At 43.4% G+C, this 13,694-nt stretch overlaps 1 protein-coding gene across 4 annotated transcripts in view; it reads left to right on the plus strand.

The window, feature by feature from the left end:
- ABCG1 (ATP binding cassette subfamily G member 1) overlaps positions 1 to 9,152 on the plus strand; it is a 64,353-nt gene extending 55,201 nt beyond the window's left edge. For 2 of the 4 annotated variants that reach the window (XM_063181263.1, XM_063181276.1), the window contains exon 15: positions 1,458 to 9,152. In XM_063181263.1, coding sequence (XP_063037333.1) covers positions 1,458 to 1,686 — 229 coding nt within the window. In that variant the 3' untranslated portion in view covers positions 1,687 to 9,152. The remainder of the gene's footprint in view (positions 1 to 1,457) is intronic. The other 2 variants (XR_010031354.1, XR_010031352.1) reach the window with 2 other exon arrangements.
- Positions 9,153 to 13,694: the final 4,542 nt, after the last annotated feature.

The raw sequence follows: 13,694 nt of genomic DNA on the forward strand, positions 1-13,694 counted from the left end.
CAAGAGGCACAGGATTTGTGTCACCTCTAATTTAAACTGCTGCTTTAGGATCCATAGGCACCTTATAGTGCCTGTGCCCGTGTCTGACTCAGCTGTCTTAGGATGGGGCAATTCCCACCAGGAAACCTCTGGAGGGACAGTTTAGACTAGAGACTGAAATGGTTTTAGCTGAAATTAGGAGAGGGGAATTTTCCCATTCCCCATTTCCCCACCCTGCACTGAGAAATCCCAGGCAAAAAAAATCCTCTTTGTTGCCAAGTGAGGTCTTACACAGATTGCTATCAAAGATAATGAGATGCACCCCCTGAATTAATACTTAGAATTCAAGGTGAGGCCTTAAATCATTGCCTGGCTGGTGTGGGGTCTCCTGAAGCCACAAAGAGGGAGCTTTCATAGGCACGAGATCCATGATGATTTATCTCCGTGCAAAAGCAAATACTGGGAACATTATCAGTGAAACTGTAAATGTGCTGAGGGAAGGAGAAGGGACATTCTAGATTGATGCTGGTTTTAACATTTTTCTGACTTCAAGTCATAATTGTATGCCTCTGGTTTATTAAAAAAAAAAGGCAAAATAATTATGTCAATTTTAAATGAGGAATTTCTGAACATGAACTGAAATTATGCTGCTTTCTGATTTAACATTTTTCTTTCGGAGAAATTGCTCTATGCACTAACATGAGATGCTTTACGTCCTTGCAAAAGCAAATACATGGAACATTACCAGTGAAACTGTAAATGTACAGAGGGAAGGAGAAGGGACATTCTAGACTGATGCTGGTTTTTAGATTTTTCTAACTTCAAGCCATAATTGTATCCTTGTTGCTTGTTAAAAAATTAAAAAAATAATGATGTCACTTTTAAATGGGGAATTTCTGAATATGAGCTGAAAATATGATGCTTTCTGATTTAACATTTTTCTTTTGGGGAAATTGCTCTGTGCACTAGCATTCGATCCATGATGGTTTATCTCCTTGCAAAAGCAAATATTTGGAACATTATCAGTGAAACTGTAAATGTTCAGAGGGAAGGAGAAGGGACATTCCAGACTGATGCTGGTTTTAACATTTTTCTGACTTCAAGCCACAATTGTATCCCTGTGGCTTATTAAAAAAAAAAAAGTAAAATAATGACGTCAATTTTAAATGGGGAATTCCTGAATATGAGCTGAAATCATGCTGCTTTCTGAATTAACATTTTTCTTTTGGAGAAATTGCTCTGTGCACCAACTGGAAGCATTAAAGGCAAAACTCCTGCCCTTGTTCCCTCTTACATAAGATGCCCGTGACACGTGATGTGCCTGATTGCAGCAGGGATAGAACTTGCCCCAAGACAGATGTGTCAGAGCAATATTGACCCCCTCAGCGTTTCAGCTGAGCTCTCACAGGGGTTGTGTTGCACTTCCCACCAGATCACCAGGATTTTCCTTGTAATCCCTCCTTCCTCCCTCCCTCCAGATACGGGTTCGAGGGCGTCATCCTCTCCATCTACGGACTGGACCGAGAAGATCTGCACTGTGACAAAGATGACACCTGCCACTTCCAAAAATCAGAGGCCATCCTGAAAGAACTGGATGTAGAAAATGCCAAACTTTACCTGGACTTCATCGTTCTTGGGATTTTCTTCTTCTCTCTGCGCCTGATTGCCTATTTTGTGCTCAGATACAAAATCCGAGCGGAGAGGTAAAGGAGGAGCAGCTGAACCGAGGCAGTAGGAGAACTTTAGACATCAAATAGAGGGCACTTGACATTGTCTCACTGTGGCAGGCTGGTCCCCAGGCTGGGGACAGCCAGATGCTGTCCTGACCGAGCCCACGGAGAGCCACAATGGGATAGTGGACATCCAGTGTTAAGCCAATCAGTCCAGTTGGGTTGGGTCATGTTTTCATTACACTTTCTAGCTTTAACTAGGAAGAAGAACTATAGAAGGGAATTATACACCACAGGATATCAATGCAGAGGCAGTGTAACTGTCACAAGAAACCTGGCTGCAGGAGCTTTCCTTATGAAAACCAATTTTGGGATAAGGTCTCCAGGATCCTGGTGGCCAGAATAGTGTCATGTCATCTCTAGTTGACAAGGTAGTGAGATGCAAAATGAGAAATGCAAAGAAAATAAGATTATCTCATCTTTTTAAATTTCATCTTTGCAGTTTTCTATGTATTATTTTGCAATTCTTTTCCACAGAATTACCCCCTTCTGGCTAAAAGTCTGTAAATGTATTAATAAGGTAAAGATATCTTTTTAATATGGATACTTTTTTAAAAAGAAACCTAAAGCGATTCAAGTAATTATTTTTGTTTCTGTCTGAATTTAGAATTCTGGTGCTTTACTTGTCGAGCTGGTCTCATATCTGAAAACTGTAATGATAGGAGGAAAAGGCAGATTCTGAATCTGCATTAACCTGTGGTCCCAATTGGAAGTAGCACTGGATAGCACATGCAGTTAGACATGGTCAAGCTGTCACTGAATGGTTGAAAAAAATATTCTTTTGCAGTGTCTTTAAATCCTTAGTATTTGTGATATTTTGGGATACTAGCTCTGTTCATTATCTGTTTGATCTACCTCCTGCCACTGAAAAAAAAAATCAAAGCACTCCAAGGCTTATTTTTAATGAAATTGTGCAAGCAGGATCTGTCCCTAAAGTGATTGTTAAAGGAGTGCAAGAGCTGTCCACAGATCAAAGCTTGGGCTGCTGTGTTAAAACACCCGTGACTGCCTCATCCAGAGATGTTCATTGCATCTGCAACACCCTCTGTGTGGGACCCTCCCAAAAACACACAAATGACCCTGAAACGCTGCAGCTCTCATTGTGCCAGGCAGTTCTGTCCTCATCCCTAAGTCTCCATGGACAGCATGAGAATCAATTGCTGTGAACACCAATGAAAATGTTATTTTGGGTATCTCACCTCTGTGAATTTGGCAGGGGCAATTCTGGTTCCAAGCTGATGTGAATTTTCATGGGTTTGGATTTTTTTGGGTTTCATTTTTTCCATCAAAATGAATCCACCATCCTCATGCTGGACACCTTGGTGAGCTTTTGTGCAAATAGCAGGGCTTTCTGCCACAACTGTGAATTTATCTGGGTGTCCCAGAGGCCTGAATGCTCTGTAAATGCATTATTCCCATCAGGATGCTGAACTCTTGCAGGTTGGAGGCAGCCCAATGTCAGCCAACCCTTGAGCAGCTCATGGCAGCAGGGTAGATAAGAGGGTCCTGGTGCATCTTCTGGCTCCCAGCAGTCCAAAATCCACAAACTTTTCCAAGACTCCATGGCTGTGTCTATCCTAGCGAAATAAATAGGCTGCTGTGTTAAAACACCTGTGGCTGCCTCATCCAGAGGTGTTCATTGCATCTGCAACACCCTCTGTGTGGAACCCTCCCAAAACCACACAAATGACCCTGAAACGCTGCAGCTCTCATTGTGCCAGGCAGTTTTGTCCTCATCCCTAAGTCTCCATGCACAGCATGAGAATCAATTGCTCTGAACACCAAAGAAAATGTTATTTTGGGTATCTCACCTCTGTGAATTTGGCAGGGGCAATTCTGGTTCCAAGCTGATGTGAGTTTTCATGGGTTTGGATTTTCAGCCTAAAATGAACCCACGATGCTCATGTTGGACACTTTGGTGAGCTTTTGTGCAAATTGCAGAGCTTTCTGCCAGCACTGTGAATTTATCTGGGTGTCCCAGACCCCTGAGTGAGGCCTGAATGCTCTGTAAATGCATTATTCCCATCAGGATGCTGAACTGCAGGCTGGAGGCAGCTCAGTGTCAGCAAAGCCTTGAGGAGCCCAGCAGCTCATGGCAGCAGGGTAGATAAGAGGGTCCTGGTGCATCTTCTGGCCCCCAGCATTCAAAAATCCACAAACTTTTCCAAGACTCTGTGGCTGTGTCTATCCTCATGAAATAAATAGTGCCAGGCCCAGCTCTGATAGTCCTCAAACAGCTGGGGTTAACAGGAATGGGCCCTGCACTGACTTTTACACAGCCCAAACACTGTCTGCAAAAGCTCTGGCTCTGCTGGGCTGCAGCTTTCCCATTTAGCAGGGAAGAAAATTGTTTCCCAGTTTTCCTGGCCCATGCCCAGGCTCTGTTTGATTTACCAATACAGACACAGACTGCATGTATCTGTTAAACTCAGGACATCTGAACCAAGCCTGGGGTCTGGACGGCTTTAAATCAAGTCCCATGTTTTTAGGAAGGCTGGCTGAAATTTCCCTGAAAATAAGGTTTACCTGTGAAAGCAAAATCAATCTTTACTGTTGAAAAAAACCCCAAATTCCTTGCACGGCCTCTTTGCATAATTTTTATTTTGCTGTTCTTTCTCTAAAAGCTTTTGTACAGCTCTGCAGCTTTTCCAGGCATAATCACGAGCAGGTACAAGCCTATATGGCTGTCAGATTTGAGAAATAAAGAATTTGAGCAATTCCAAATAATACTCATAGCTGTGAGCAGTTTTTAAACAAGGCACAGGCTGAAATCCCTTTAGCACAACGTGCCTTGGTAATTTCAAGACTCTCAGCATATTTGTGACTGTGACAGGCAGTTCAAACACTTTTTGCAAGCAGACAAAGACATTTGCCAAATTCCTCTTGGCTTACAGACTTGTGCTCCAAGCTGAGGTCAAAGAGTGTGACATCCCTGGCACTGAGCACCTTCAGGGTTGATGTTTTTTGTGTTTACCAGCTCCATTTACCAAATACACCCTGACAATCCCTGCAGTGCTCCAGATGAGGTGACTTTGCTCCATTCCCACACCGACATCTTGCAGGATGCTGCTCTCTCCCATCTAGACCAGTTTTAGCTGTATGAGTTCCTTGGATGCTGTCTTGTTGTCTGTGCCTGTTCCTCTGGTTTCAGACTGTCTCATTTTATGTTTTTAGCCTCCAGCATGTCCTCCTGTACTATAAATTTGTGTTGTGTTGTGGCAGCCAAAAATCTGGTCCTCCACAGGTGTTCCTGAGAAAATTCCTGCTCTGGGAATATTTTTGTCACTCCTTTTATTGTTAGATATGCTTTTTCCAGCCTTCAGCTGGCAGCATTTAGATGGAAGTTACTATTCTTAGAAATGTTTTCAGGCTGTAGTATCCCAGTAAAGAAGTAATTCTCTGGAGACTCAGTGATAAACATAGATGAGATAATTTTTTCTCTCCCTCACTCACAAATTAACTGATGATCTCTCTTTTATCACTGCTTTGGGACAGAAGCATTTAAAATCCATCCCAATTATGTCTTCATCTACTGCAGAGATTTTTAATGTAGTCTCAGGTTGGCTTTTTTTTCTCTTTATTTGGAGATAAATTCTAACAGGCTGGTACAAAACACACCCCCAGGTTAATGGGCTGAGCAGGTGCTCTTGTTGTGAGCAGCACTTAGGGAAGCTCTGGAGGCTTCACTTGGAAGAATAACAAGGCCAGCAAGATTCTGAAGGCTTCAAATGCTCAATTTTTCAAACCTTCAGTTTTATAGCCATATATAAAGAGCCATAAACTCTCTGAAATCAATGCCACTATTACCATTTGAACCAGCCACAGCCTGGCTAAAGATTGTGTAAGAGGCTAAAGGTTTCACTTGGAAACTGAATGTATGATTTTTGTTGGGATTGCAGGAAGACTTTAATGTCCTGTTGGCCTCCTTACTCTATTTTAACTTGTTTTGAGATGTTGCTTTGCTTACTGTGTGCATTAGTTAAGCTTCTAGGTCCTTCACACTTCTTTTTTTGTTTTTGTTCATGGAAACTTGCATATGATCTGAAAAACCCTGAAGGCTCTTAAAAATAACTTGAGGCATTATTATTTACAAGTAAATAAAAGATTTGGAAAGCAGATCCTACTCTTAAAAATCGAGAAGGTTCCATTGTTGCAGATCAAAATCAGAGGCCATCCTGAAAGAACTGGATGTAGAAAATGCCAAACTTTATCTGGTCAAAGGGACTGGAAGGACACTGGTGCTGAAATCCTTCAGCTCTCAGAATTTGGAGCACAAAGTACCTATTTTAATTAAAAGAGGGGAATATGTGCACATGTACCAGGGAGAGCTGGTTATGTAAGTGGGAGATAATGAACCTGAGTCCAAGAACTGGATGTCTCAGGTGATTGGCAGTTCTGTCCACACTTCTGTGGCAAACTCTGTGTTCTCAGCAGGAAGGAATGTTTTATTAATCACTTGTTTCTGTCAGGAAGTGTGGTACATCCTGACCTGTGCCACCCCAGTGATCCTCACAGACGTGACCTATTTACACAGTGCTGGCAGGATTTTGGGGTTCTGAGAATTGGGGAAGGCCAGCAAAGCTGATATCCTGGTGGGAATCTGTTACAGATCACCCAGCCAGGATGGAGAGGTAGATGAAATGTTCCATGAGAAGTCTTTTGATCAATGCCCCTTTTCCTGTGGGAGACTTTAACTTGCCAAATGTCTGCTGGAAACACAGCACAGCAGAGAGGAAAAAATCCAGGAGGTTCCTGGGTTGTGTGGGAGGTAATTCCTCACCCTGATGAGGGAACCAGGCCCTGGTGATGCCCCACTGGCCCTGTGGGTGAGCAGAGAAGGGCTGCTGGGTGATGGGGTCGTTGGAGGTGCTCTTGGGCACAGTGACCATGAAGTGAGAGGTTCTGGTTCTTGGGAAGAGGTTTTTAGGTGAGAGGTTCTGGCTCTTGGGAAGAGGTTTTGAGGTGAGAGGTTCTGGTTCTTGGGGAGAGGTTTTGAAATGAGAAGTTTTGGCTCTTGGGGAGAGGTTTTGAGGTGAGAGGTTCTGGTTCCTGGGGAGATGGAGGGGTGGCAGCAGAACTTTGCAGGGCAGACCGTGCTTGAGAGCTGAGCTGGCAGAGTCCCTTGGGAGGCAGCCCTGAAGGGCTGAGAGGTCCAGGCAGACACAGAGATTCTTAAGGAGGAATCCTAAAGGCACAGCAGGAGCAGGCCATCCATGCCCATGTGCTAAAGGACATCCAGAGGGGCAGAAGGCCTGGCCTGGCTGAGCATGGAGCTTTGGCTGGAGCTCAGGGAACAAAACAGGGTGTGTGACCTTTGGAAGAAAGGGCAGGCAGCCCAGCAGGGCTACAGGGACACTGTGAGGTTATTCAAGGAGAAATTAGAAGGGCCCAAGCCCAACTAGAACTTAATCTGGCTACTGCTGCAAAAGACAGTAAAAAATATTTCTGTGAATTACAGCACTAAGGAGAGTCTCCATCCTTCCTTGGATTTCTTTTATTTCCTACCAGAACAGCCCCACGGGGTGCAGCTGCTCAGGAATTTCTGTGTGCACATCCATTTATAATGCATGATCATGTGAGAAGCTGTTGGGAGCTTGAAGCAGGCAGAAAATGACACCTGTGTCATGTCCTGTGTGACAGCTTGTGGCAGGCTGGTCACTGCAGTGCCACACAGCTCTGGGGAGTGCATTCAGTGAGTGCTGAGTGCCACTGGAGCCCGTCAGGAGCTCTGCCATTTGGGAACAGGGGCAGTGGCATTTCCAGGGATCGACTCCTGCTGCCCTCCTTCCAAATTCCTGTTCCCATAACCCACAGAGGGGTTGGTGTGGGGGATCCCACTGAGTGATTTCTGTCAGCCCACACAGCACTCTTCATATCACATGTCTAAAAGTTTCAGTTTTGAGCCTGCAAACATGGCAAGTTTCATTTTAATTCTGTTTAATGCTTTATTTCTGTGTCTGTACGTGTTTCACCTAGAGTTTCTGAAGGAGTAATTGTACTGTAGAGCACAAAATTTAGCTGCGGTCTTTTTGTTATTTTGAAATCTTACTAAGAATGATAATTTTATGCAGTTGTCAGCTGTAGAATCTCTTCTTTAAGAGATTTAGACCAGCCAGGATGTGTCTCCTGTGGCACAAAATGTGGCCATGGCTCAGCCTGCATTCTCTGCACTGGCTGTGCCTTCAGGACACATCCAGATTTTCCTGGTTCTTTTTCTTTTGGTTTTTTTTTTTTTTTTTTTTTTTTTCCCCTGGGGGCTCCCATGCAGCTCAGCCCATTCCCATCAATGGCTTTTGTCCCTTTTTTCTGGCTGTTCATGGCTGCTGTCCAGTGGGGTGTGAGAATGAGCTGCTTGGGGAGAGCGCAGGGTGGGTAAAGGTGGAGGATTTTGAAGCATCCTTGAGCTACCGAAACCCCAACGTGCTGGATCTCTGTGTGTGCTTCACTCAAAAAAATTAAAAAATGTCTTTTTCAGCAGATTGCAAGGCAACATGGAGGCTTCTGCTTTTTAAGGTTGATGGGGTTTTATACTTCAGTGGCATCTGTGATGTCTCTTTTTTGACCCTGTTGTAGCATATTTTAGTGGCCCATTTAAGGTAATCATTATGCAAACTCCTGTTACTTCCAGAAACAAACTTTCCTGGCCTCAGTGATAATTATACCAACTTTCCAAATGTGAATTAGTTGTTGAACAGTTTTTTTTTTTTAAATATGGAAAAAATTCTCCTAAATTATGGCAAAAGAAAATTAAATTTGAGACAATTACACTGATAAACCTTAAAAGAAGAAGATAACAAATCCTGCAGTGGGGCCAAGCCTTCACCTGTGTCAGTAAAGATTTATCAAATACCTTTTCTGAGTCAGCTGACCTTATTGTGAGATCCTGCCCTTGAACCTGTTACTGAATTATTTAACATTTGGTTCTTTTGTTTTTCAAAGCAAGAGTCAATGCAAGGTATGATTTTAAAATCAGCGTGCTAAAGTGTGCATATTCTGAATATCTAATATGTCATTGTTGTCTCTTGTTTCTGTAATGCATTTGCATTACTATGAATCAATTTTATTCTGCTTCTCTAGAGACTATTGCTGCCTGCACGCTGTGATATATTTGCACTGTTGTAGATATATATATATACAGATATTGTAATTATATTATACAAACCATGTCTTTTTCAGGCTGCTTGTTACCTTTGTAGTTTATGCTTCCTGGTACAGTGGACCTGAGTAAAAATGTGGGATGTGGGGCATTCTGATGATATATTACAGTAATAGAGAAATCTTTGTATATTTCTGTATACTTAATACCTGTAAGAAGAGATTTGTATGTGCATTATTTTCCAGACTTAGGGCTTTGTTTTCTGAGACTAGAGAACATTTATGATAATGTAACACACACACACACAGAGAGAAAAAAATCAAATAAAGTGTTATTATTTTCAGACAGATGCCTTTGTTCCTGTTCTCACTCTGAGGGAAGATGTGTTGGTAGTGGTACATTTCCACTGCCTGCTCCTTGGTCCTGGCAGCCAGCAGGGACATGGAATTCCTGGTTCCAATTTTGGTGGTTTCAGGTAACCCCCAATACAGGTGGGTTACAGAAATATCCAGTAATCCCCAATACAGGTGAGTTACAGAAATATCCACTAAACAGACATGGAATTCCTGTTTCCAGTTGTGGTGGTTTCAGGTAACCCCCAACAGAGGTGGGTTACAGAAATATCCAGTAAAAATCCATGAAGTCACACTGGGGGTCAGAAGTAGATTATATTTAAGGTCCCTTCCAAACCAAACAAGGCTTTTGACACCCCCAAATTAGGGGGTGCTTCTCTGAGAAACCCTGCACAACTGAAGGACTTCCTGAACCAGTGGATTATTAATTACCTTTGTATTTTCATCCAATTCTGATGAATTTTTCTTCCACAGATTTATCTGTTCATCTTGCCCTTGCTGCCACAGATGTTCCCTGTGCTGCTTCATTGCAAGAAGCAGGAAAGGATCATTCCCTGTTTGCCTTCTGCTTGGCACTCTGGAATGGGTGGGTTTCTCCCTCCCTTCTTCCCAGATGAACAAAAACTCTGCTTTATCCTTCCTGTCCTACCTGTCCAGTTCCCATTTTAGCAAACACTGCTCTCCCTCATCCTGCCACAGCACCTGTGGGATGTTCTGCAGCCCTCAGGACATTTCTGGCACCAGGAAAGTCTTCAGCAGGTTTAGAAAGGCAGTATTTGCATTTCTTGTGTTTTTCCTGAAGATCCACATTGGCCAAGAAGTGACTTTGGCCAAGAAGTGACATTGGCCAATAAGTGACATTGGCCATGAATTGACATTGGCCATGAAGTGACATTGGCCAAGAAGTGACACTGGCCATGAAGTGACATTGGCCAAGAAGTGACATTGGCCATGAATTGACACTGGCCATGAAGTGACATTGGCCAAGAAGTGACATTACTATTTCTTCTGCACTGTCAGGGAACCCTTGGGCAGAAATCCTGACCCTGCAGGGCAATGCCAGTGCCAGAGGGAGGGTTCAGGGTTGTTGCCAAATTCTCACTTTGCCTGGCTGGTTTCCATGCATTTTTAAGGCTGTTTCGTGGTGTTTGTGTGCTGGATTTGAGGCCAAGCCTAGACAACATCACTGTCTTTGTGCCACCCATCCAGACCACCCCAGCAGCCAAATTCCCTGCCTTGCTCACCACAGCTCAAAGAAAACTGCCCTAACTTTTACAAATACCCACTCAAAAATAACATGAAGTGATGCTTAAAGCATGGATTGCCCTAAGGAAGCAATAGGATTACATTTTCAACACAGTTTTCTCATGATGTCAGAGATCATACTTTATTTTATGTTTTATAGCCCTGGAAATAACACTAAATTGAAGGAATTATGTTCCAAAAAATTTGATGCCTCCCAGTGCCAATTTTTGTCCCCAGATCAGGAAGGGAAGAGGAGGAACAGGAGCCCTTCATAGCCTGAGTGGCAACATAAATTACTTTAAGCAGTGGCTTAAAGTAATAACAGTAATACTTTTCATATGGCACTTAATGCTATTAAACAACCCAACCATAAACTTCTCATTAGCAGCACTGCAAAAATTAATATACCTCGCATGCAATTCCCACCCACTGTGCTCTCCAAATGGATGCATAAAATAAAGAGTGTTTGAAACCAAAGGAAACTTTATTTTATGACAGCTCCCCATTGAAACCCTGCTTTGGAATGCAGGCTGGAGGGCATGGGAAGCCAAGGAGGAGGATGGAGTGAGAGATGGAGCAGGGCAGGGAGCAGGGACCTGCCCAGGTGAGCAGGGAGCAGGAGCTGTCAGCCACAGCACTGACATCTGCCCCTGAGACACCTTCAGGAAGGGATTGCCAGCTTCATGTAGGGGCAGGAAAGCTGTCAAGGGCTGGATTAGTGAATCTGACACTAATTGCATCCATTCCTGTTGTTAAGCGCATTTTAAATTTCATAGCCTCATTTGGTTCTGTGCCTTTTTTGTTTTTTTTTGTTTCTGTGCCCTTGTCGCAGACATCTTTAATGAAAATTCCTTTCCTTAGGATTTTTCCTCCTGAGAAGCTGAGAGGCCTCAGGAACAAAATGTAAATAATGATTATCTGCTGCTGTGGAATGCAACAGGTGCATCTGGGATTGGTCTCATGTAGTTGTTTCTGATTAATGGCCAATCACAGTCAGCTGGCTCGGACTCTCTGTCTGAGACACAAACCTTTGTTATTGTTCTTTCTTTCTCTATTTTTAGCTAGCCTTCTGATTAAATCCTTTATTCTATTCTTTTAGTATAGTTTTAATATAATATATATAATAAAATAATAAATCAGCCTTCTGAAACATGGAGTCAGATCCTCGTCTCTTCCCTCATCCTCAGAGCCCTGTGAACACCATCACATGCCTTGTAGGTTTTTTCAAGATCTGTAAGTTTTATTTTGCACTGTTAAATTAACTCTCTCTGATGGCTTTTCTGGATTCCTGACATTCCTGTCCAAGCCTGTGCCTGCACACACATGGGAAGGCTGAGAAAAAAGTCAATTCTCTCTCTTCCACAGACAGAAAACATTATCAAGACATGAAGCCAATCCACTGTCAGCTTCTGACAGCTCAAACACCCCTCAGAGTTTGCACTGTTTCCCCCAAATCTTTCTAGCAGAGTCATTCTCTTGTCCCACTGCCTGTTTTGCTCTGCTGGACAGACAGAATAAAGCTACCTCTATTTCTAGGACCTTTTTTCTTATCCCCATGGCATCTGTAGAATCAGATATGAAGCAGATTTTTGTGGCTTCATCAAGAGTCTTGCAGGTGCTTGTTTTGTCTTTCTCCTGTGTAAGAGTCAGACTGTAACCCCAAAGTACTTAAAGAAGAAACAAAAGTGAAAGTAAATCTCAAATTCTGTGTCTTGGTGCAGCATTCCTTGGATGGGGCACGTTGCCAAGTCTCAAAAAGGGTAAGAAGCAGGGAAAATCTCATTTTGTGGCAGGAGGGAGCTGGATTTTACTTACTCATGTTTTACTTACCAAATGTACTTCTCATGAAGCTTTCTGAGAACACCCCAGCCTGGAGTGTCAGTCCACACCGGTAGCACGTCAGACCCCTGGGAATTTCCAAGAATTTCTGTAACACCTACTGCAGAAACATCTTCCTGCAATTGAGATATTTGGCTCAGCTGCAGTGAAATATTTCAATTCAAGACCTTCAGATTCTCATTTCAATTGTGGTGTTCTAGTGCTGAATCCCCCAAAATTGCTGTTTACCAAAACAACCTTCTGTTATCCTCTGAGACAGAAGCTCATGTTGGAGGACCCTACAAGGGCTTCTCTTTGTCTGGTGGCTTCTCCAAGGGGGATTTCTGGGTGTGCAAAAGGAGATCACAAAGCACAAGGAGTTATCCCAGCTAGGTGAATAGAAACAGCAGAAAATCACTTTGTTTTCTTACCCTGCCCACCTCTGGTACATGGAAATTTTACTAAATGAATTTTTATGAAGTGGAAAATGGGAAAATTCCACCATTCACTGGCAGGGGAAGGAGCACCCAAGGATGGCAAACACTGGAAAAAAGGAGCATCCTCTTCTACAGCCCAGCTGCTTCTGGAGCCTGAATGCATTCTGTGCTGCATCACAAATATTTTAAATATTTTACAGCAAAGTCTGTGTGTCTGGCTGTGTTTTTCTAGTACTGAGGACACATTTTTAGTCCCATTGTGTACCAGGTGAATGTGCTGGGACAGAGATCATCCACGGATGGGAGCTGGGCAGCTCATGTTCATACACCAGCACTGGCAGCTCTGAAATGCTTCAGAAGAAGGCTCAGATGAGGGGAAAAAGCCTGCAGAGTAATAATGGACTCTTCTGCCCGCAGAGGACTGCTGTTTCTGGCAGGGAGCTGCTTGCAAAACTCACCTGAGAGCCTCTGAAACTCTCACCTGAACTTTTTTCCCAAGGAAGGTTTAGCAGCCATCACCCCTGAGTAGGGAATTTTCATTTTTAGGCTCAGTCTGGCAGTGAGGCAACCTTGGAAACTGAATCTGGGTCTGGAGATCATCATTCTGCCTGGGTTTAACACAGGGAGCCAGGCCTGGTTCTTGTGTTTTATTTTCTATTCTCCAAGCTGTCTGATGGCTTTGTGGTTGAGTTTTCACACTTTAGCAAAGCCAGAACTCACCCAGAGACCTGAGGCAGCACCGTGTGTGACCTAGCTGCTCTCAACAGAGGAAGATTTCAGTTCCCATATTCTTTTTCACTTCAGTTTAGCACCTTGTCTGAAATCTTTCATTTTTGCCAGAGGAGCTGTGTGACACTGTAGCAGGATCCATGCCCTGGAGTGATTTGGGAATGGCACCTGAAGGAAGTGGTACATTAAAAAACCCACTTTTTTTTGGAGGTGTTTGCAGTTAAATCCCATGTTCACAGGGCTCCAGGTTTGTTCTTTGTTGCTGGCACCCACCTGCTCTGAGCTCCTTGTCTGTCCCAGTTTTCTC

Source organism: Melospiza melodia, chromosome 2 (genome assembly GCF_035770615.1).
Source record: "Melospiza melodia melodia isolate bMelMel2 chromosome 2, bMelMel2.pri, whole genome shotgun sequence".
NCBI lineage: Eukaryota > Metazoa > Chordata > Aves > Passeriformes > Passerellidae > Melospiza > Melospiza melodia.